Below are 25,870 nucleotides of genomic sequence, written 5' to 3'. Positions count from 1 at the left end.
CAGCTACTCTCACCACAAATGAATATGAACAGTTCCAAATGTCTAGGATCACTTGAAATCCCTTTTGCCAAAAGATTCTCCTTAGCTCCGTGACTCATCCACCCAACTTATCTGGAAGTCATGTTTCCCTCCTCAGGCTTTCCAAGATCACTTTGTCTAAACTTTTCCTTTGCTCCACCATCTTCACTTAATCTCTCAGCCTCAGGTTCCTCATCTGTAAAATGATGATCATAATAGCACGTCCTTCACAGGGTGCATGTGAGTATGAAACTAGGTAACCCCCAAAACAGGCACCATCTGAGATAAACCTGATCATTTCTGTGTCCCCTTAGAACAACTTGCAGTTCCAAATTGCCACCACATGGATAATGGAAACCCAGAAACCATGTGTGAGCATGGTTGACTCTGGGATCCAGAGTAACAAGAGACAGGAGCTGGGCTTGAGACCCAATCTCCATGGGCCCCTGCACTACTCAGCAGCAGTGTCTTTCCCCAGCAGCTGCCCCGTCTTATACTGCTCTCTTCATCTGCTGGGGACTGACCCTTTGAAGCAGTCTAGAGAATGAGGGAGGTTTAAAGATGGTTTTTTGCTCAAGTAAGAGATTTCAGGGGCCTCACCCACTGGGCATCCTAGAATCCTGGGCTAGCTGGACCAGTGCCCCTTACTGTGATGTGTTATTCAGTGGCTTAGGCCCTACCCCATTCTGATAAACCCTAAAATGCCAGAAGATAGAAAAAGGTCATGAACCAGAGCAGAATCTTCCCCAGAGCGATTCAGGCAGTAAGTTCTACCAGGTTGGGCAGGGTGTGTTGGAGCCAGCTGAAACCTGCTCCCAAGAGACAATTGGTAACTTCTCAGAGGATACATCTTTGATTTATTTGTTTTAGAGGTTAACATTCTAGACTTATGAGAACGGTGGGAAACAATGGGAAGGATGTGCATTAAAAGTGGAAGCATATTGTGTTTATGTATTTTTCAAAAAGTCAGTTGTTAAACATTTTCTTGCCTAGCCCTGTGGGAGCATCAACCTACTTCTGTGTCTGTCTATGGTATCCGTGCATCATATGTGCCTCCCATTTCACTTAAGGTCTAATATTTTGGAACTGAAAATTAACGAATATGTTAAAAAAATTTTTTTAAATAATTGAGAGAATCTCTCTCCTTTTCAAAAAATACACACTTACGTATATATACATTTACAAAGTATATATATGCAATTTTTAAAATGGAGGTTTGTGAATCACACATTAACTTAGAAAACAACAAATTAACCTAATCTAAATTGCATAGTATTTTTGTTTAAATTTAAAGTTAAATTTTAAAATACATTTTAAACTTTTTGACTGGCCTTGGGGGTCTTGAGGGCCAAGTCACAGTTATTTTAGGAATGTGATCACTAAGAAGAAACTTAAGTGTCAGAAGACCTCATGATTGTAAGCTCTTCGAATTGAAACACTTTTCTTTGGGGTGAGATAGAAAGATATTCTGAAAGCTCTTGTCTGTGTGAGCATCCCTCATAAAAGTTGTGCTTTCATCAGAGTTCCTCAACTCAGATGTGCCATCCAGGTCATAGGGGACAGACTATGAGGACCAACAACAGATATATTAGTAAAGAAGAAGGCCTGTCCCCCACAAAATCTAATCTGAATTAACATAATATATCCAGTGAACTGCATCACACAACCACCGAAAAACTAATAAATTGGGGAAAAGCCCCCAGTAGATAAGTGAGAGATGGAGGAAGGCAAATAGCAATTGGAGGTGAGCTCCATGAAAGAATAATAACAAAAGTTCCTAGAGATAGCAGCTCAGGACTAGGTGGGAAAACAAGACAATCTTTCCTTTCCAGACTATAGAGGGCAGAGAACCTTGATGTTTAAGAACAGATTGCCAAAATGTCAAACTCACCACTGAGGATCCATACAACTAGAAAGATCCTCAATTACAATCCAACAAGAATAAAATTTAATTTAAACTTTCAATGAAATTATATAACAGAATAGTTAAAAATACAATGCAACACTGATTATGCTAATTTGTGGTTCTCCACATCAATGTATGACCCACAAAGTCCATTTTAAAAATATATATATATATGTTTTCCCCAATTACATATTAAAAATAATTTTTAACATTTCAAAAAACTTTTAAGTTCCAGTAAAAAAAAAAAGCGCACCACACAACAAATATAAGGAAGCAAAGAAAAAATGGACATCATGCACATAATTTTTTTACTTTAATATATCCTTTCTTGAATGGGAAATTTATTGTATATATTTTAAACCCTGCCTGGTGTTCTATTGGGCACATGACAATGTTCTCTGTTTTGTTTTGTTTTCCTTTTCTATGTGTCTTTTCTCTATTCTTTGTTTAAACATACAGAAAATAAAAATTTTTAAATATATAGAAGTAAAAAAGTTTTGAATTCCAAATTCCATTCCACCCTGCCTCACCTCATATCCTGTCCTCTCCCTGAAATGATAAGCAATCAGATAGTGTTTATACATGTGCCATCATGTAAAATATTTCCCCATTAATCATTTTATAAAAGAAGATTTGAATAAAAGGAAAAAATGAAAAAGAAATCCATTTCTTCAGTGTGTAGTCAAACAATATCATTTCTTTTTCTGGAGGCAGATAGCATGCTTCTCAATCATTTGTGATTGTCTGGGTAAAGGTATTGATCAGAATAGAAAAGTCATTTATAATTCTTCCTCAAACTTATTGTTGTTATTGTGTACAATATTCTCCTTGTTTTGTTCTCTTCACTTTGCCTCAGTTCATGTAAGTCTTCCATGTTTCTCTGAAATAACGCACTGGCCAATATTTAAAGCCCAATAATATTCCTTTACAATCTTATATAACTTTGTTTAGCCATTGTCTAATTGGTGGACAAACATTTGATTTCCAATTCCAATCCACAAAAAGAGTTGCTATCAATGTTTTCATACAAATATATCCTTATCTCCTTTGTTGCATGTATCTGGGATATAGACCTAGCAGTGCTATTGCTAGATCAAAGGCTATGCCTAGTTTCATAGGACTTAACATAGCAAAGTTCCATTTCTATTTCTATTTTGTTATTTCTATAATGAATCTGATCCAGGTTAAAGTAAACCCCAAAAGATACCTTTCTTCTGATGAAAGAAACTTTTCTCTTTTCCTCTTCGTGGAAATGTAGCTTTGTTGAGCTACCCTTTCAAAACTGCCAATTACAATTCATCAGTATAAAATTCATGCTTCCCTCAGGATATTAAGCAATGAGAAAGGTCACTGGAGGTCCACCATCAAACCCAGGTACAGAGGTCTCAGGAATAAATATCTAATCCAAGGGGTTGTAGCCATTTTTGTATCATGGACTCCTTTAGAGGTCTTCTAAAGTCATCATCCCATAAGGTGGTAAATATTCATGATACTCTCAAGTGAATGAAGGAAAACTTCCTCCTCTGAAAGCTGATAGTTCTTAATCTGAAGGGAATGATAGGACAATGGAGCCAAGATGGAGTCAATAACCCAGCTAAAGTCTGCCAACATTTCACTTGTGTATGGGGAATATTATTTTAATAAACATTTAGACTAATGTTTACAATAACTTCTCAAATCCAATTTTGGAGATGCAGAGCTCCCAAAGAGCCAGAGTGAGACATTTTAGCAGTCTAAGGCAACTGGGAAGGTGGGCAGTGGGCCATGCATGTGAATCGCCCATACAAGGCACACACACAAGTTGGCAGTCCCGGCAATAGCCACAGTAGTGGCCTTGGAGGCTGCCATGACATGGATCCAAAATTAATTGGAAAATAAGTAATCTCTTCATAAAGAATGAGTGGGTGAAAGAACAAATCAAAAAAGAAATCCACAATTTCCTTAAAAAGCAGGACAACAATAAGACAAGATTCCAAAATTTGCAGGATGCAATCAAAGCAATACTTAGGGGAAATTATAAATGTCTAAAATTATACATCAATAAAAGGGAGAAAATGCAGTTCAGTGAATTGGACATGTCAGCAAAAACAACAACTAGAAATAGAACAAATTTAAATCACCAATTAAACACCAAATCTTGAAAATCACATGGAAAATTGATACAAATAAAAATAACCTTTGAACTTGCTAAGCTAGGACCTGGTTTCATGAAGAAACCAACAAAATGGATGAAGCATTGAGTAATTTGATTAAGAAAATCAAATTCTCAGTATCTACGATGGAAAGGGATAAATGTGTAACAATGAAAATGGAATTAAAGCAATTATTATGAGTAATTTTGCTCAATTATATGCCAGTAAATCTGGCAACCTATGTGAACTGATGGAATATTTACAAATTCCCTAGATTAAAAAAAGAAGAAATAAAATAACCCTATTTTGAAAAAAGAGGGAAAGTAATGAAGCAGCAAAAGCAGGCTACACCACAGTAGTGAAAAGTTTTTAAACTTAAACAGTGGCATGTATATTAATTAAGAATAGCCACTGAAGCTGTCATTAGAGATCATTAGTTTATTTTGCTTTGTGTTTTTTTCTTCAATTTCCTAAGTTATGTTTGGACCCTTTGCCTAATTTTGTTAATGTTAATGCAATATTTCAATGCCATGGAAATACAGGCTTTGCAGGAAGATGAGGTTAGTTTATTCTTGACCAAAGAGCACAGGCTGTTTTCATCTGGAGTCTAGAGTATGCAGCTGCTCCCCTGTGCTAAAGCAGCTGTACTGACTGGGGAGGTTTTTGTTCAGGGCTAGAACACTGTGGGAGGATATACATCATACTGCATACAATAATAAACTCCAGCATCGTCAGTCTCCACATTGCTGATGGTGAGAGTGTAATCTGTTCCAGACCCACTGCCACTGAACCGGGAGGGAATCCCAGAATCTAGGTTGGATGTATGATAAATGAGTCTCTTTGGAGACTGATCATGTTTCTGCTGGTACCAAGCTAAGTACTTGTTAATGTTTTGACTAGCCCTGCAGGAGATGGTGACTGTGCCTCTTGGAGTCGCAGACAGAAAAGGTGGAGATTGGGTCATCGTGATCTGTCCACTGGCATCTAAATGAAAAAGGAAATTCAAATGTCACCAAGTGTTGACTAGATTTTTCATGATATGGCTTTTAAATAGAACAAGTTAGACTAATTCTACTGAGACAAAGATATAGAATATATTACAAGATGAAAATATTTTGAAAATCCACACACTGGTTCTGAGTTATCTAAAATGAGAACCAAATGATGTAAACAATTCTTCTTTCTTACCTGGAAGCCAAAGCAGGAGGAGGCAGAGGAACTGAGCTGAGGACACCATCGCCACACTGTGCTCTGTCCAGTGCTGATTCCTGGCAAGAGAATAGAAGAGCCTCTGATAAAGTTTCTGTGCAGTGGGAATAGCTTGGGGGTGGAGATTGGGGAGAATATGCAAAGCAGCCCGGCCTTGTATAGGGGAAGGAAGTGTGGTCTAGGCTTATAGATACTGAGCTATTTTGTCTCTAGGTAGTCCTTCTCTTACAAGTTCCTTAGGAAAACATTCATCATAATTTTCTTCTCCCCAATGAAATTTTCCGAATCACCTTAGAATCCTCCCTTTCCCTCTTTTCAGTCTCAGAGTAAAGGGTGTCGCTTCTCTAGGTCAATTCTAGTTGCTACTTATGGCCCTAATTCATACCATTCCATAAATTCTAGCAGCGCCACACTTGACTTTAGCATGTCCTCAAGGTCTTTCTTATATTCCATTGTCTTCTTATTCCCTTCTAATCTGATTTTTAATCATATCTACTACAACAAATCTCTCCAATATCAGAAAAAATCTGATGTACTGAATAATCTCAGATACTCCCTGTAGTACTGGATTCCCTTGACTCTTCTCTCCCCTTTATTACCTACCTCATCCTTCTTGATACTTTCTCCTCTCTAAGTTTTCTTTGACACTATTATTTTGTTCCCTTGCTTCTTTTTCCTCTCTGATAATATTTCTTAGCACCATATAAAGTATCATAATTTATGCTCTTACACACTTTCCTTCTACCTTCTCCCCCCTTCCCATCACAAGGAATATTTTACAGGGCTCATTTCTGCCCTTCTCCTCAAAAATCTCTTATAGCTCATGTTGATTCAACTTCCTTAGTATTCTCCAAAAGTATTTCTTTCCCTCGATTCACATTACAAGTACTCTTTGCCAAGTCATCATCATCACTTGTCTGTTCTATTGTAATCCCCATATCACAGGAGCCGGGTGGTTCAGTGGACAGAGCACAAGTCTTGGTTTCAGTCACATGTAATCCAAATCCTACCACAGACACTTACTAGCTGTGTCATCCTGGAAAAGTCACTTGTTTCCTTTTAGCCTCTGTTTCCTCATTTATAAAATGGGGATTAGTAGAACCTGTCTCCCAAAGTTGTCATCAGAATAAAATGAGATAATATTTGTAAAAGGCTTTGCAAATTTTAAAGTGACATATAAACAAGTGCTAGCTATTATTAATGCTCTTAGTTCCTCCTCCTTTCTCTTTTGTCTCCTGTTTATTTTTTTGTGTACAAGGGTAGTTTGTTGGCTTTATAGAACACTAATGGTCTTGTTGTAAGTATAAGGGCATGTGGAAGGTCTCACTTTATGTATGGGACTGGTGGGAGCACAGTGTTGTGGTAGGCAGGAGGAGTCACAGTACAGAGAGTTCTGGAATTAAGTTAAGAAAACTCCAAGCTCAAATGCCATCTCAACACCTAATTTGTCATCAAGGAAAAGTCATTTAACAAGTCACCCTCAATTTTCTTAGATATCAAAGAGCAATAATATCTAATGATCTGCCTCATGGAGTTATTGTGAGAATAAAATGAGTTGATCTTTTTATAATATACTTCAAAAATCTCCGAGTGCTATATAAATGCTAGGTTTCAGTAGTAATATTAATAGTAGTAAAGTGGTAATGTGATAGTGCTGCTGTTGCTGCTGGTGGTGGTGGTATTAATAGTAGTAATAGTAGCAGCAGCAGCAGCAGCAGCAATAGTAAGGTAATGCAATAAACAAGTGCTAAAGCTCTACTCAAGAAGATCCAAGTACAAGTCCAATCTGAGACAATGTACCAGTTGCATGACTTTTAATGATTCAATTAATCTCGTTATTCTTAGTTGCCTAATGTGCGAAATGGGGATAACAGTAGCACTTACCATTTCAAATTTTTTAAGGAGAAAATGAAATATTCTAACTGTGATTTAGAAACCTAAAGAATCTGTAAAAATCGTAGTTATTATTAACATCATCATCATCATCTTTATGTAGCCTGGAATTTCACCTGAATTTGTCTGTAGACTACTGATTTCTAAGAAGAGAAACTTGGGAAGAGCCTTAGAAGCATTTTCCACCAAATTCTCATGGATATGTTTAACATGCTGTCTATGAGTATATATGGAATGGACCTCCGTACTTAGAATCAAAGATCCTGAAGGTCACCTGAATGTCAGTGACATCCATCATACCTCACAAAGGGCTGGAGAAAGGAAAGATGCTCTAATCTTATCCATACTTTCATCTGGATACAGATGAAAAAGAAAATTATGAAAAATGTAAAGTGACCAAGAAGACTAAAAACATGGGCATCTCAGCAGCAGCTACTCTCTTGTATCAGGTACACTGGATGGCACAGAGCTTTTTGTAGCTGGCTGTATTACTGTGGGAGACCAGCTAACATGTTGCTGACAGTATCAATCCCCAGAATCCTCAGTCTCCCACACTTTTGATGAGGAGAGTGAAGTCAGGGCCATATTCACTACCACTGAGCTGGGCAACCATCCTAGTATAAAGGGTGGAAACACCTTTAATGGGGAGCTTTAGAAGGCTGTCCTAGGTTCTGCTGATACCATTGCAGCCAATGAATGGTTTTACAGGTAATGATGACTGTCTGTCCTAGAGAAACAGACAGGGAATCTGGAGCCTGAGTCAGAACAATGCATGTTCTGGATCCTGGTTAGAGGAAGAAAGTATCAAATGAAAATATGTATTAGGAATATCTGTTCACTGGCTCTGGAAAAATACTGAGAGATGGAAAGATGGAACATTAGCAGTGGATTCAAAATAGCAACTGTCAGCTTTCAGGCTGTACTGAATATGTGGCTTTCACCTAGAATAGAGAGCAGCAAAGAACACAAGAGATGAGCCAGAGAAAACATTTTGGTGGGTTGGATCCCCCAAAGAGGACAGATCAGACACTGTGACCTATGACAAAGCCTATTTATAAGCACTCAGCTGCCCAGAACCATGTCTCTGGAGGCAAAATATGCAAATCCCAAGGCCCCAAAGGTTTAAAACAAGAAGTTCTGGGTAGACTTCACAGCCAACTGAGAGATGGGGAGGAAGGGCTTTTATGAGATCTTAAAGGTACATGTAGACATGATAGATGGGCTTTCCCAAGAGAATTAGTGACATTTAAAACTTTTAATGACAAAAACCTGCACCAATCTTTTCGACACACTCTAAATTTATATTTGTAAAGGATCTTAGAGGTCATTGGCTGCAATCCTCCTCACTCCCCTTCTCATTTTACAAATCAGTGTTAGGAAAATGTACCCACTTCCTACTTCTTTGGGAAAACCCACTTCTCTACTTGGTAAGCATATTTTAATCCCATTCAGACTGTTTTGGGGAATCTTTGACTCTCATACAAAATGTCCAGATATATTTGTCACACTCTTTGACCATGTGATCATTCCAAAATTACATACCCTATTAGGGACAGGGAGGCAGCTGCAGTTGATCCCACTGGAGTCTCCCCTCCACACTGCCCTCCATCCTATTTTTTCATGCATTTCCTTCTCTATACTCCTCACTCTCTCTTTATTAGACATTCTAATTCTTTCTTTTTTTTAATCTCCTCTCAACAAACTTAAGATTTTTATGCTTATGACAAACACTTCCTGAAGGTATCCTCCTTCTTTTTCTCTTCTTTATCTTCCTTCTTTTCCTGTTCATGTCCATATTGAGCTGAATGTATTCCTATACCAAACTCTCTGTGTGTAATTATGTGTCTTCTTCTCTATGTTAAGAAATCAAGATAAAAGTAAAATTTGAGTGATTCTGATCCCCCTATTCCTTCTGTCTTCTTTATATTTCTACTTGTGCATCACAACAATGCTAGATCTTGTGCATATGACCATCATTTTTCTCGAATGTATCCTCTCCCTTCATATTTTCTTTCTTCTTTTAGCACCATTAAAAAATATACCACAAGTCTTCTGTTTCACTGCAGGACCTCTATCACCCCTTCTAACATTAGGATTCCTTTAAGTACTACCCACATTAGAATTTAAACATTTCTTTGATACAAAGTACCTTATGATTGTCAACTTGCAGTTACTTTTTTATTTTACTCTTGAACTCAATATGTTTCTTTCGTATTTCTTTTCCCTTCAATTTTCTTATCAGAAATGTTGGAATATCATCTATATCATAGATGATGCATTTTTTTTCTTTGTAGGATTACACTGAGTTTTTCTGGGGAAGTCATTAATGCTTAGAAACCTTAATCTTCTGCCTTTTGGATATCTAGGTCTCTCAAAAGAGATGGTTGATAAAATCTGGGCAATCCTGACTCTGATTTCTCCATATTTTATTTTCTTCTTTTTTTATTGCTTGACATGGGGCTATTGTATTTAGTGATTTGTTGAAATATGATACCCAGGTTCTTCTTTTGATCTTAGATTTTAGGTTAACTTATCTGTCCTTGACCAGTATTTTTGAGGTTAATACTTCTTGATTAGACATGCATTTTATCTTCTTTTAATTTCCTCCATCTTTTGATTTTGTTTGAATAATAAAAGCAATAGCTATCCTTTATATGGCATTTATTTTGTGCCAGAACCTTTGCTAAGTACTATATAAATATTATATCTTTTGATCCTCCCAATAAGCTCAGGAGGCGAATACTGTTATGATCCTGATTTTTCAGTTAAGCAACCAGAAGAAAATGAAAATTAATTGATTTTCTCAAAGTCACACAGCTGTTGAGTGTCTGAGACTGGATCTGAACTCAGATCTTCTTAACTCCAGGCCCAATGATCTACACATTTCCCAATCTACCTGCCAAATTTTAGTATTTCTTTGATTCTCACAATAATTTTTGGAGGTGGATATTGTTATGATCCTGCTTTTACAGCTAAACAACGTGAGGAAAATAAAGATTAATTGATTTTCCCAAGGTCGCATAGCATTTAAGTGTGTGAGGCTGGATCTGAACTCAGATCTTCCTGCCTCCAGGGCCAGTGATTTATACATTCTGCAATCTACCTGTCACATTTTAATCATCTTTTGAAGTTATTAACTTCAGTTGTCTCAAACTATGCTTCGAAGCTGAAGAACTATGTAAAATGGATGGTTATTAACAAAAATCCAAGTTATCCATATTAACAGAAGAGAAAATAAAAACTTAAATAACTAACTTTGAAAAAGAAGGGAAGATATATTCGATGGAGCAGGAAATGGAGAGTACACACCAGTAGTGAAGAGTTTAAAAAGTAATAATGTTGTTTTTGTTTTACCCATTAGTAAATAAAGTTAAACGCTTAAGCTGTTATCAGGGGTATTTGGAGTTTTATCTGAATATTCTTCCCCCAGTGTGTCTGTGTTCAATCAAAGGAACAAGGAAACAACTACTGATTGACCAGTTCAGATACATGTAAGGGGGCAGATCTGTTCTGCCCTAATTATGCCAAGTGCCAGGTGGTACCGTCTCTGAGAGAGACAGTACAAGGAACGTCAGATTGATTATTAACAGGTTTTATTAGATTTAATTGATTAAAATCAGGGAATTTACTCACAAGCGGTCAGTCATCCCAGGTCCCAGAACTCTCTCCATGAAGCATTTCTTTGGTGCCTTCCCCTCCTTCCCTAACCCTGGTAAAATGATAGCACTTCTTCTTTGTTGTTCTATGTTCTTAGGGTATATCCTGGACCAACCCCATGTACTCTCCTCAATCCCCATGCATCTCAGTTCTTGATTTACTTTGAGTGAGGGAAATAACTGATAGAGAGCGGGCAGAACAGAGCAACATGGAGGAGAAAGTGTTAACAATGCTAGTCCAAGTGGAATCAATTCCAGCTGCCTTCCTGCCCCTACCAGGATATGTGATGTTTGAGTGATCACCTGATCAAAGAGTGTGAGAAATAGTATCTAAACAACTTTGCATGAGGGACCAAGCCCCCTCCACATAGTCTGCATGGGACTGCATGAGTGATACAAAGGAGAAAAGAAATAGGGAGTGGGTGCACTTCCCAGACATCTTGAAATACATCTTGAAAATCACATAAGAAATTGATACAAATAACAATAACCATTGAACTTTAACCTAGGACCTGGTTTCATGAAGAAACACACAAAATGGATGCTGCATTGAGTAATTTGATTTAGAAAAAAAGGAGAAAATCAAATTATCAGTATCTAAAATGAAAGGAAATGGATGTGTAACAATGAAAATGGAATTAAAGCAATTATTATGAGTAATTTTGCTCAATTATATGCCAGTAAATCTGGCATTCTATGTAAACTGATATAATATATACAAAATTGCCTAGATTAACAGAAGAGGAAATAAAATAACCCTGTTTTGAAATAAGATCAGAAGTAATGAAGCAGCAAAGGCAGGCTACATGTTTTTAAATGTATATGGTGTTATCTATGTTAATTTAGGATAGCCACTGAAACTGTCATTAGAGGTCATTAGTTTATTTTTGCTTTTGTTTTTTTCCTCAATGTTCCAAGTTAGCTTTGGACCCTTTGCTTAATTTTGTTAATGTTAATGCAATATTTCAATGCCAAAATAATATGGGCTTTGCAGGAAGATGAGGTGAGAATATTCTTGACCAAAGAGCACAGGCTGTTTTCATCTAGCGCAGTGGTCCTCAAAGTGTAGTCCAAAGAATTATTGGGGTCTCTGAAACCCTTTCAAAGGGTCTACAAATTCAAAATCATTTTTTATTTCTAATATAGTAAATAGCTATAAATATAACCCATGTGAACAAAACCTCTTTGAACAGATCCTAGATAGTTTTTTTTTTTTTTTTTTGACAACATGAAGATACTGAGAACAAAAGTTTGAGAACCACTAGTAGAGGATGCAGCTGCTCCCCTGTGCTAAAGCAGCTGTACTGACTGGGGAGGTTTTTGTTCAGGGCTAGAGCACTGTGGGAGGATATACATCATACTGCATACAATAATAAACTCCAGCATCATCAGTCTCCACATTGCTGATGGTGAGAGTGTAATCTGTTCCAGACCCACTGCCACTGAACCGGGAGGGAATCCCAGAGTCTAGGTTGGATGTATAATAAATGAGACTCTTTGGAGACTGATTATGTTTCTGCTGGAACCAAGCTAAGTACTTGTTAATGTCTTGACTAGCCCTGCAGGAAATGGTGACTGTGCCTCTTGGAGTCGCAGACAGCAAAGTTGGAGATTGGGTCATCGTGATCTGTCCACTGGCATCTAAATGAAAAAGGAAATTCAAATGTCACCAAGTGTTGACTAGACTTTTTATGATATGATTTTTAAATAGAACAAATTAGACTAATTCTACTGAGACAAAGATATAGCATACACTACAAAATGAAAATATTTAGAAATTCCCCACACAGGTTCTGAATTATCTAAAATGAGAACCAAATTATATAAACAATTCTATGTATCGTCTTTATTACCTGGAAGCCAAAGCAGGAGGAGGCAGAAAAACTGAGCTGGGGACACCATCTCCACACTGTGCTCTGTCCAGTGCTGATTCCTGGCAAGAGAATAAGAAGAGCCTCTTATTGAGGGTCAATGCAGTGGAAAGAATCTGGGGTGGAGATAGGAGAGAATATGCAAAACAGCCTGGCCTTGTATAGGGGAAAGGAGGTTGGTCTAGGCTTCCAGAGCCTAAGGTAGTTTGTTTCCACGTCTTACCTTATAGATAGTACTTCCCTTACATGTCCCTTTGGAAAAGACACATTTAGTATCAATTTCTTCTCCCCAATTAAATATATCAAATCACCTAAGAATCCTTCTTTTTCTTCATTCCAATCTCAAATTAAAGGGTCTCCCTTCTCTAGATCAATTCTAGCTGCAACTTATTCCCTTAATTCATACAATTCCATAAATTCTAGCAGCCTGAATCTTTGATTTTTTGATAAATAAACAAAGCCGTACACTTAACTCTAGCATTTCCTCAAGGTCTTTTTTACATTCCATTGACACCTTATTCCCTTCTAATCTGACTTCTGATTATATCTCTCTACCAGAATTAACATCACCAAAAATCTTCATACTTTCAGATGCTCTCTGCAGTACTTGATGCCCTTGACTCTTCTTGCCCCCTTATTATCCTCCTCATCCTTCTTGATACTTTCTCCTCTCTAGGTTTTCTTTAACACTATTATTTTTTCCCTTTCTTCTTCTTGTCTCTTTGATAGTACTTCTCAGCACCACATAAAATATTATAATATATGCTCTTAAATGTGGGGAGCCGGCACTAATCTACAGCCACATAAGGCCAACCTTGAATAGGTTGAATCTCCTAATCACATTATACCAAAGACTTCCTTCCTTTGAAAGAAATCACCATCTCATTTTGTTTCCCTTGTTAAGGTGCAATATAGAAAGAGATATCAGGATGTTCAACTCGGCTTTACCCAAGACACGTGAAGGGCATGAGCAGGTAGGGGGTGAATGGGCCATCTCGCCGAACCCTATTGTTGTTCAGATATGCCCTACATCTCGTTTCTAAAGGTAGAGAAAACAATCAATAAAAAAGGACAGGACATTGTAAGTTGCCCAGTAACTAATCAAAGTGACAAGAAAAGAAAATCAATTTGGGAAGTAGCAAACTGACAGCAAACTGGTTTATCCCTGGAGAATTTCCCCAATCTCTTAAACTGTTACTTCAAGGGAAACTTACAATAAATGACAAAAAGCAACCCCCCACTTCTACCCCCTGCAAATGCCCAACAATGCATTTCATGCACGCCTCCCAAATCCAGAGTGGCAAAGCTAACTAGCCTTGGAGATAACCAAGTCCAACCCCAGCATGACCTTGAAACAACCAAATAATGTCATAAAATCTAAAGGAGACCAGATTTTCATTTGACAAATGAAAGACGTGCTTATAATTGCCTTCTGTTTTACCCTAGAATGCTTTTTTTGTCTGAAAAGCATTTATTCCCAAGTCAAACATTGGGATCACCAAGCCCCACGACCAAGGGTGGGGACATTACACATTAGAAGGGCCAGGCTCATCTCGGTTTCTTCTCTTGACATCCCAGTTGTAAACCCGGGCCATATTGACTTCTGTGGTGGTAAACTGATCCCGAAGAAAGTCCAGGTCTTCCTCGAGTGATTCCAGATTGCTGGTGGCAGTGTAATGGTTTTTTCTCCAAGAGGGCCTGAGCTTCATCAATGTCATACTCAAGCTTCACATTGGCCCCTAACCACAGGCAGACTTTATCAGTTGGAGGAACTGAAGCTTTACAGTAGAGGTTATCAGCCAGTAAGAATCTAGTCTCTAGGGGCTCTGTGGTCTCTTTTTTTCTTCTGCATGTATTTTAAAATGTGTAATGTTTGTTTGATTTCAGGAATTTGATTTTTTAGCCTTTTTTTCTTCTGAGTAAGGTTAAGTTCCATAAACTTATACTTCTGATACTGCTCATCCAATTTCTTGAGTACATTATCTACAGACTCATTTCCAGGCTGTTTCATAAAAGCATCTACATCTTCCACGAACACAGCCTCGGGGATGCCCAAGTGCCCTCGGCATGTGCTTGGGCCCGCTGAGTCGCTACCGCTCAAAGGCTCCTTCGTTGTCGCCATCTTGGAAGGAAGCCAAGAAGCCCCCTACATTCCTTTGCCTGGGCCGGCGAGGCAGAGTGTGTGACCCTGGAAGAAAAGAGATAAGGGCAAGAGAGAGGGGACATGCAAAATGGAGGCAAGGCAAATCCATCTGATCAAGCCTCATTTTAATGGGTGCAATAGGACAGATATATATAGCAGTAGAAAAGAGGGCAGGGTTGTTCAAACACAGTACAGGGTGGGGGTCCTAGACAAAGGGTTGGTATCCCGGCCAAGGATGAGCTGCTCAGATGTTTCTGGTGGCAGGAAACTCTATGATGTGATTAGGGGATGCCTAGATATCTGCCTATTCAAAGTTAGGATGTGATTAGGAGATTCCTATTCAGGAAGTCTTTGGTATAATGTGATTAGGAGATTCAACCTATTCAAGGTTGGCCTTATGTGGCTGTAGATTAGTTGCCGGCTCCCCACACTTAAACACTCTCCCCTTACCTCTTCTCCCCCACTCCATCACAAAGGATGTCTTACAGAGCTCAGTTCTGCTTTTCTCTTCACAGATCTCATAGCTCATGTTGATTCAACTTTCTTAATGTTCCCCAAAAGTCTTCCTTCCCCTCTATTCACATTACAAGTACTCTATTCCAAGTTCTTATCACCCTTTGCCTGTTCTATTGGAATCCCCATATCAAGGGATCAAGGTAAATTCAATGGATGGAGCACAAGTCTTGGTTTCAGTCACATGTAATCCAAATCCTACCACAACCACTTACTAACTGTGTCACCCTGGAAAAGTCACTTGTCTCTCAGCCTCAGTTTCCTCATTTATAAAGTGGGGATTAGTAGAAGCGGCCTCCCCAAGTTGTCATCAGAATAAAATGAGATAATATTTGTAAAAAGCTTTGCAAATTTTACAATGATATATAAATGTTAGCTATTATTAATGCTCTTAATTCCTTCTCCTTTCCCTTTCTCTTTTACTTCCTATTTATTTTTCTGTTCAAGGATAGTTGTTGGCTTTATAGAACACTTTGAAATCACAGAGAAGTGTCTGTCTGACTTCAGATCCAGCATTTTTTCCACTTTTTCCAGAAAAGAAAGGATTAGGGCAGAAAAAGAGCAAGGTATTTTACAAAGTTTATTTAGGTGATACTTTCTCATAGTAAGCATCAGGGCATATGGAATTTCTCATTTCATATATGGAACTGAGAGTAGCACAGTGTTGTGCTAAGCAGGTAAGAGTCATAATACAGAGAGTTTGGGACTTGAGGCAAGAGACCCCAAGTTCAAATGCTACCTCAGCAACTAATTGTGTCATCAAGGGAAAGTCATTTAACCTGTCAGCATCAATCTTCTTATGTCTCAAAGAGCAATAATATCTAATCATCTGCCTCATGTGGTTATTGTGAGAATAAAATTAAATGTATCTGTAAAGGACTTCAAAAATCTCAGAGTGCTATATATATGCTAAGTTTCTGTAGTAATAGTAAGTAATAGTATGGTAGTAAGGTAGTAGTGCTTCTATGTGGTGCTGATGGTAGTGGTGATGGTAGTAGTAGTAGCAGTAGTAGTAACAGCAGTAGCAGTAATAGTAGTAGTAGTAGTAGTTGTAGTCGTAGTCGTAGTCATAGTCGTAGTCGTAGTCGTAGTCGTAGTAGTAGTAGTATAGTAGCAGCAGAAGCAACAGCAACAGCAGTAGTAGTAAGATAGTGCAGTAATCTTGAGTGATAGACTGTATTCAAGAAAATCCAAGAACAAGTCCAATCTAAGACATTCACTAGGTTACATGACTTAATAATTCACTTAATCTCATTGGTCTCAGTTTCCTCATATGGAAAATGGGGATAACAGTAGCACTTACCACCTAAAAAATTTTTAAGGATAAAATGAAATATTCTAATTGTGGCTTACAAACCTAAACAACCCTATATAAATCCTATTTATTATTAACATCATCATCATCATCATTATGTACAATGGAATTTCATCTGAGTTTATCTGTAGACTACTGATTTCTAAGAAGAAAAACTTGGGAAGAGCTTTAGAAGCATTTTCCACCAAATTCTCATGGATATGTTTAACATGCTGTCTATGAGGATATATGGAATGGACCTCTGTACTTAGAATCTAAGATCCTGAAGGTCACCTGAATGTCAGAGACATCCATCACACCACACACAGGCCTGGAGAAAAGAAAGATGCTCAAGTCTTATCCATACTTTCAGCTGTACAAAGATGGAAAAGAAAAACTATGTAAATGTAAAGTGATCAAGAAGACTTAAAACATGGACTTCTCAGCAGCAGCTACTCTCTTGTATCAGGTACACTGGATGGCACAGAGCTTTTTGTAGCCAGCTGTATTACTGTGGGAGGCCAGCTAACATGTTCCTGACAGTATTAATCACAAATATCTTCAGCCTCCCAAATTTTTGATGTGGAGGATAAAATCAGGGCCATATTCACTGCCACTGAACTCTGCAGTCAATCTACTATGGAGGGTGGAAACACCTTTAATGCGGAACTTTGGAAGGCTGTCCTAGATTCTGCTGATATCATTGCAGGCAATCATCAATACCCTGACTGGTTTTGTAGATAATGGTGACTGTCTGTCCTAGAGAAACAGACAGGGAATCTGGAGCCTGAGTCAGAACAATGCATGTTCTGGATCCTGGTTAATGGAATGAAACATGCTTTGGGAATATGTGTTCAATGGACTCTGGACAAACACTGAGATATGTTGTATTTGAAATGTGGAACCTTAACTGTGGATTCAAGATGGCAGCTGTCAGTTTCCAGGCTGTACTGATTTACATGGCTCTCATCTAGAATAGAGAGCAGCAGAGAACACAGAAGGTGAGCCAGAGAGTCCATTTTGGTGGGTTAAGTCCCCCAAGGAGGATAGATCAGACATGACAAAGCCTATTTATTATTTTTTTATTATAGTAACTTTTTATTGACAAAATCCATGCCAGGGTAATTTTTTACAACATTATCCCTTGCACTTACTTCTGTTCCGATTTTTCCCTTCCACCCTCCACCCCCTCCCCTAGATGGCAAGCAGTCCTATATATATTGAACATGTCCTAGTATATCCTAGATACAATGTATGTGTGCAGATCCAAACAGTTTTCTTGTTGCACAGGGAGAATTGGATTCAGAAGGTAAAAAATAATCCGGGAAGAAAAACAAAAATGCAAACAGTTTACATTCATTTCCCAGTGTTTTTTCTTTGGGTGTAGCTGCTTCTGTCCACCATTGATCAATTGAAACTGAATTAGGTCTCTTTGTCAAAGAAATCCACTTCCATCAGATTACATCTTCATACAGTATCGTTGTTGATGTATATAATGATCGCTTGGTTCTGCATATTTCACTTAGCATCAGTTCATGTAATTCTCTCCAAGCCTCTCTGTATTCATCCCGCTGGTCATTTCTTACAGAACAATAATATTCCATAACATTCATATACCACAATTTACTCAACCATTCTCCAACTGATGGGCATCCACTCAGTTTCCAGCTTCTAGCCACTACAAACAGGGCTGCCACAAACATTTTGGCACATACAGGTCCCTTTCCCTTCTTTAGTATCTCCTTGGGGTATAAGCCCAGTAGAAACACTGCTGGATCAAAGGGTATGTATAGTTTGATAACTTTTTGGGCATAATTCCAGATTGCTCTCTAGAATGGTTGGATTCGTTCACAACTCCACCAACAATGTATCAGTGTCCCAGTTTTCCCGCATCCCCTCCAACAATCATCATTATTTTTTCCTGTCATCTTAGCCAATCTGACATGTGTGTAGTGGTATCTCAGAGTTGTCTTAATTTGCATTTCTCTGATTAATAATGATTTGGAACACTTTCATATGAGTGGTAATAATTTCAATTTCATCATCTGAAAATTGTCTGTTCATATCCTTTGACCATTTGTCATTTGGAGAATGGCGACAAAGCCTATTTATAAACACTCAGCTGCACAGGGGCATTTCTCTGGAGGAAAAATGCAAATCCCAAGGGCTCAAGAGATGTTGGCTATCTAAAAAGAAGACCTTCTTGGTAGACTTCACAGCCTCCTGAGAGATGGGGAGGAAGGGCTTTTTCTGAAACCTTAAAGGTACATGTAGACATCATAATGGACTTTCTCAAGAGAAGTAGTGACATTTAAAACTTTAATGACAAAAAATGCACTAATGGAAGCACCTAGGTGGCACAGTGGATAAAGCATCAACCCTGAAGTTAGGAGGGACCTGAGTTCAAATCTGGTCTCAGACACTTTACACTCCCTAGCTATGTGACCCTGGCCAAGTCACTTAACCCCAATTCCCTCAGGGGAAAAAAAAGCAAAAAACAAAAAGAAAAAAAAAACTGTACTAATCTTTTTGGTACACTTTATATTTGGAGTTGTAAAGGATTTTAGAGGTTATTGGATACAACCCTCCTCACTCCCCTTCTCATTTTACAAATCAGGGTCTGGAAAATGTATCCACTCCCTACTTCTTTGGGGAAACCCACTTCTCCCATTCAGACTGTTTTGGGGAATCTTGGACGCTCATGCAAAGTGCCCCAGATATTATTTGTCACACTCTTTGACCATGTGGTCATTCCAAAATTACATACCCTGTTAGGAACAGGGAGGCAGCTGCAGTTGATTCTACTTGGAGTAGCTTCATTAGAAGTCTCCCCTCCACATTGCCCTCCATCCTATTTTTTCATACATTTCCTTCTCTATACTCCTCACTCTCTCTTTATTAGACATTCTAATTCTTTCTTTTTTTAATCTTCTCTCAACAAACTTGAGGTTTTTATACTTATGACAAACACTCCCTGAAGGTCCTCTTTCTTTTTCTCCTCTTTATCTTCCTTCTGTTCCTATTTGTATCTTTATTGAGCTGAATGCATTCCTACACTAACCTCTCTGTGTATAATTCTGTGTCTTCTATGTTAAAAAGTCAAGATAAAAGTGAAGTTGAACTGATGCCTGATTCCCCCTGTTCCTTCTTTGTTTATATATCTACATCCCAAAAAGGGTAGATCTTGTGAACCTGACCTTCATTTATCTCTCATATATCCTCTCACTTTAAATTTTCTGTCTTCTTTCAGCACCATCAAAACATAAAGTGCAAGTCTTTCATTTCAGTGCAGGACCTCTATCACCCCTTATAACATTAGGATTCTTTTAAGCATCACCTGGGTTAGAATTTAAACATTTCTTTGATACTAAGTCCCTTATGATTGTCAACTTGCAGTTACTTTTTTATTTTACTCTTGCTGTCTATATGTTTATTTCTTTTTTCTTTTCTTTCTTTCTTTATTTTTTCCCCCTGAGGCAATTGGGGTTAAGTGACTTGCCCAGGGTCACACAGCTTGCAAGTATTAAGTATCTGAGGTCACATTTGAACTCAGGACCTCCTAACTTCAGGGCTAGTGCTCTATTCACTGCGTCACCTAACTGTTTCTTTTATATTTCTTTTCCCTTCAGTTTTCTAATCAGAAATGTTTGAATATCATCTATGTTATAGATGATATTTTTTTCTTTGTAGGATTACAGTGAGTTTTTCTGGAAAAGTCAGTAGTGCTTAGAAACCTTAATCTTCTGCATTTCAGATTCTAGATTCCTCAAAAGTGAAGGCTGTTAACTCTGATTTCTCCATATTTTATTTCCTTCTTTCTTATTGCTTGACATGGGGCTATTTTATTTAATGTTTTGTTGAAAAAGGATACCTAGGTTCTTCTTTTGATCTTGGATTTTAGATTAACTTATCTGCCCTTGATCTATTTTTTGAGGTATGTAGTTCTTGATAGTAGTAGTGCATTTTGTCTTCTATTTTCCTCAGTCTTTTAACTTTGTTTGAATAATAATAGCCATAGCTATCCTTTGTATAGCACTTACCTTCTACTAGACTAAGTACTTTACAAATATTATATCTTTTGATTCTCCCAATAATCTCTGGAGGTGGATACTGTTATGATCTTGATTTCACAGCTGAACAACCTGAGGAAAATAAAAATTAATTGATTTTCCTAAAGTCACACAGCTGTTAAGTGTCTGCTTCTAGATCTGAACTCAGATCTTCCTGACTTTGGGCCCGGTGCTCTATACATTCCCCAATCTTGCTGTCGAATTTTAATCATCTTTTGAAGTCATTGCCTTCAGTTGGCTCAAACTATATGCATGAAGCTGAAGAGCTATGTAAAATGGATGGGTATTAGTGAAAATATAAATTATTCATATTAAAAGAAGAGAAAATATGTACTTAAATAACTAACTCAGAAAAAGAGAAGAAATGTTCAATGGAGCTTGACAATGTTGTTTTTGTTTTACTCTTTAGGAAATAAAGTTAGACACTTGAGTTATCTATCAGACACTATCAGAGTCTGATCAACTATTAGAGGTAGTTGGAGTTTTATCTGAATATCCTAGATTATAATTTGGATCCTTTGCCACATTTGGAAATATTTATGCAGGATGTAAAGACCAAAGTAGGATGGGCTTTGTAGGAAGGGGAGATGTGATTTGTTTTGAGTAGAGAGCACAGATGGTTTTGACTTAGAGACAAAAAGCAGCAAAAGTTTCCCCTGTTCTGAGGCAGCTGGACTGCCTGGGGGAGTTTTGTTCAGGTCTAGAGCATTGTGAGAGGCCAATTTTTACGCTGGAAACAGTAATAAACTCCAGCATCTTCAGTCTCCACACTACTGATAGTGAGTGTAATCTGTTCCAGACCCACTGCCACTGAACCTGGAGGGGATCTTAGTTTGCAGGTTGGATGTGTCATAAATCTGTAGCTTTGGAGACTGATCATGTTTCTGTTGGAACCAATTTAAGTACTTGCTAATGTCTTGACTAGCTTTGCAGTTGATGGTGACTGTGTCTCCTGGAGTCACAGAGAGCAGAGGTGGGTCACCACGATCTGTCCAGTGGCATCTGTAATGAAACAGAAAACTCAAATGTCATCAGGTCTTGATTAGAGTCTCTAACCAGCTAGGCCAATTTGTACCGGGATAGATTTGTACTGGATACTGGGATATTATATACTAAAAAAGGAGAGTATTTTAAAACTGCAGGCATAGATTCTGAATGATCTAAAACGCATGCCCAAAGCATGTGAATAATCCCATAACACTCCTTGTGTCTCTTTTCTCACCTGGAAGCCCAAGCAGGAGGAGGCAGAAGAACTGAACTGGGGACACCATCTCCACTCTGTGCTCTGTCCAGTGCTGATCCTTGGCAAGAGACTTACAAGACCCTCTGATAAAGATTTAGTGCAATAGGAATTGCTTGGGGGTGGAGTTAGGGGAGACTATGCAAAGCAATCTGACCTATACAGGGGAAAGGAGGATGGTCTGAGCTTCCTGATGTAGAGCTAGTTTGTCTCTAGAGTTTATTACATTTGTAATGTTTCCCTTATAAGTTCCTTAAGAAAACATAACATTCATCTCAACTTCCTTCTTCTCTATTACACATTTCAAATCATCTCAGAATTCTTCCCTTCCTTCATTCCAGTATCAGAGAAGGGGTGACCCTTCTTTAGATCAATTACAGTCTGTCTTTATTCCCCTAATTCATACCTTCCATAAATTCTAGCACCCTGAATTCTTGATGTCATGGTTTGTTAAAATAAATAACATACTACAATTGATTCTAGCATCTTCTCAAGCTCTCATTCTATAGTTCACCTTCAATTCAAAGACTCCTAGAGAAATCTGTCTGAATTTACCATGTCCACGTTTCTCACACCCCTTGACTTACTCCCTTTTAATTTGGGTTCTCATCATACTTCTCTACTAGGGTTGGGCTTGCCATTATCAGCAAAGATCAATGTATTATTTAACCTGATGGTCTAAATATTTTTGATGCTCTCTATAGTTTTTGATGCTCTTGACCCTTCCTATCCCCCAAATCACCCATCCCATCCTTCCATATACTTTCTTCTTCCTAGGTTTTCTTGACACTATTATGTCTTGGTTCCCTTATTTTGTTTGTCTCTAATGCAACTTCTCAACATCCTACAAAGAACCATAATTATGCCGTCCACCCTCTCCATGTCTATCCTCCTCACCCACATACCATACACATAAATACACACACACATCATATAAGAATGTCTCAAATACCTTTTCCACTATTTCTAGTAATTGACAAAGAAGATTGATTCCACTTCTCTAATGTTCCCTATGGGTCTGTCTTTTTCTCTATTTATATTACAAGTATTCTATTCCAGGTACTCATCACCCCTTGCCTGTTCTATTGCAATACACTTTTCTAGGCAGTTGGATTACTTAATGGATAGAGCATAAGTCTTGGTCTCAAGCACAGTAAGTTCAGACACTTAGCCATTGTATATCTTTGTGGAAATCATTTTACCCCCCTTAGTCTCAGTTTCCTCATTTATACAATTAAGAGTACCTGCCTTCCAAAGTTATCATCAGAATAAAATGAGATGGTGTTTGTAAAGTGCTTTGCAACTCTTGAAGTATTATATAAGGACTAGCTATTATTGTTGCTATTGTTGCTAATTTCTCCTCTTCCTTCTTTCTCTTCCTCTTTTCCCTTCTTTTTATTTTTATGTGCAAGAGTATTTGATAGCTTCATAAAACATTAATCCTCTCATAGTGAGCATGATAGTATATGGAATTTCTGATTTTATATAAGGATATTGCGGAACTATCATGTACTTGGCAGCTAAGTGTTTCAGTATATAGAATTCTGGTCTTGAGTCAAGAAACTGCAAGTTCAAATGGTACTACATCTACTAAATAGCTTTGTCACCATGGAGAAAGCACTTAATCTCTCACTCTCAGTTTTCTTATCTCTAAAAGAAAAATAATATAATCATTTACCTCACAGAGTTATTGGAAGAATGAAATTAGGTGACATTTGTAAAGTATTTCCAAATCCTGAGACTGCTATATAAATATCAAGCATTAGTAGTAGTAGTCGTCGTCGTCGTCGTCGTCGTCGTTGCAGTAGTAGTAGTAGCAGTAGTAATACTAGCCATTGCAGGAGTAGCAGTAGCAATAGCAGCAAGAGAAAAAGCAGCAGCAATATCAATAGCAGGGATAGTGATGGTGGTGGTAAGGTGCTTCAGTAAGCTAGAATCCTGGATCTATGTTCAGGAAGCCTGAGAACAAATCCAATCTTAGACACTCACTAGTTGCATGACTCTCAATAATTCCCTAATTTTTGTTCGCCTCAGTTTTCTCATATGTTAAATAAGATAACAGTAGCATCTACCACCCAAAATTTTTTAAGGATGAGATGAAACATTTTAAAGTGTTTTATTAACCTAAATTCCTTGTATAAATGCTGGAGCCCAGTGAAGAGGTTTTCCTAATGGAGCTTTTCATTTGATGCTTTCTTTCACTAACTAGGATCCAGAGCAAGTATTGTTCTGACTCAGATTCTCTGCCTGTTTCTCCAGGGCACACAGCCACCATCACCTGCGTGACCAGTCAGGATATCGATGATGACCTACAATGGTACCAGCAGAAGCTAGGACAGCCTCCCAAGCTCCTCATTACAGGTGTTTCCACCCTCCAACCCGGGGTGTCCCCTTGGTTCAGTGGCAGTGGATATGGCACTGATTTCACCCTCACCATCAAAAGTGTAGAGGCTACGGATGCAGGGTTTATTACTGTCACCAGGATGATGGCTCTCCTCTCACATGATACATCCAGCTAAAAAACCTCTCTATGCCATCCAGTACAGCTAATATAGGGAAGTGGAGGCTGCAGAAATGACTGTTTGACTCTTCTAGGTGACTTTACATTTACATCAGTTCCTTTTTGTTCTGTGTGCATTATGAACTGGAGTTGACCATCTTTCCTCTCCCAGTCCTATGTCACATATTATGAAGGTCTTTGACTTTCATATATAGAGATCTGAGGAGCAGGCAGAAGATTCTCTGTAAAAGATCTAGGGGCTTACATGGACTGCAATCTTCTTGTTGTACATATACATGAGTCACAGCTTCATTTTTTTTCCTTAGTGGTTTAAAGCTCTCAGCCTTCTGTTTAAAAAAAAAAAAAAAAAACTTTGCAAAATTTCAGGCAAATCATTTCAACATTTCAAGTAAAGTCCAGAAATTTTATCTCCATTCTTCTTTATTATCTCCATTTTGTTAAGCACCTATTCACAACCACTCCAAGGGCTTTCTATTCCTTTCTATTAGGTAATTAATCATCTCCCTTTTTTATGATGGCAGCTACTCTCATCATAAATGAATGTGATCAGTTCCAAATGTCTTGAAGGTACTTCTTCCTTATCTCTGCCTGTTGAAATCCCTTTTGTTCAGTGCATGACTCAAGTGCCAAAAGGTGTGGCTCACCCACCCAACTTATCTGGAAGTCATATTTTCCTCCTCAGGCTTTCCTAGATCACTTTGTCTAAATATTTCCTTTGCTGGATCATCTTCACTTAATCTCTCAGCCTCAGTTTTCTCATCTGTAAAATGATGTATTATTATAAAATGATATATAGCACCTCTTTCATGGGATTTGTGTTTCAAACTAGGTAACCAAAGTATAGCATATCACAAACCTTAAAACACTATGTCAATGCTAATTATCACCATTATTAATATGCTGATTTATGTAATTTGGACCACTGAATTTCTTTGTGTATTCTTTCCATTGGCTCATAGTGAATACATTCCATTATGTTTGAGAAATCTCCATTGTGATAATAAATTTGAATAAGACCAACTTACTCTTTAGCTATAAATAATAAAACAGATAAAAAGGAATTAGATGAAGGAGCCTTTCTTCTCATTTCAGAGAATGTGCAAGGATTCTGTTTCCTTCTACTCTAATGGGTGATAGATGAAAGTCTTTGATTTGTTTTACTGTTGGACCAGAATTGAGTGTTCATACAAAAGATTTGAGAGGATGGTCTCTCAATATTACCTCAATTAAGGAAGAAGAATTACTATAAATATCTGGAGAGGGGAATGAACAACTACTTATAGTATAGTACTATATAGTAGGTAGTGGAGATTAGAGTGAAGAGGAAAACTATGATCCAGTTACTGAACTCCTTGAAAATGGAGGAAGAGTGATCTATATGCAGGTAGCATCCTCCCCCTCCAC

General features: G+C 37.9%; 1 pseudogene and 2 gene segments (V, D, J or C); 1 reads left to right on the top strand and 2 right to left on the bottom strand.

The window, feature by feature from the left end:
• Window positions 1-25,870, top strand: part of LOC100935631 — an 824,790-nt gene that overhangs the window by 694,965 nt on the left and 103,955 nt on the right.
• Window positions 4,604-5,354, bottom strand: LOC116422043. The segment is given in 2 exon segments: window positions 4,604-5,040; window positions 5,245-5,354. Coding segments are annotated over 2 exon segments (360 nt in total).
• Window positions 14,137-14,835, bottom strand: LOC100917810 (annotated as a pseudogene).

This window comes from Sarcophilus harrisii, chromosome 2 (assembly GCF_902635505.1).
Source record: "Sarcophilus harrisii chromosome 2, mSarHar1.11, whole genome shotgun sequence".
NCBI lineage: Eukaryota > Metazoa > Chordata > Mammalia > Dasyuromorphia > Dasyuridae > Sarcophilus > Sarcophilus harrisii.
Note: the sequence above shows the minus strand (reverse complement) of the source record. Positions and strands in the feature narration are given on the sequence as shown.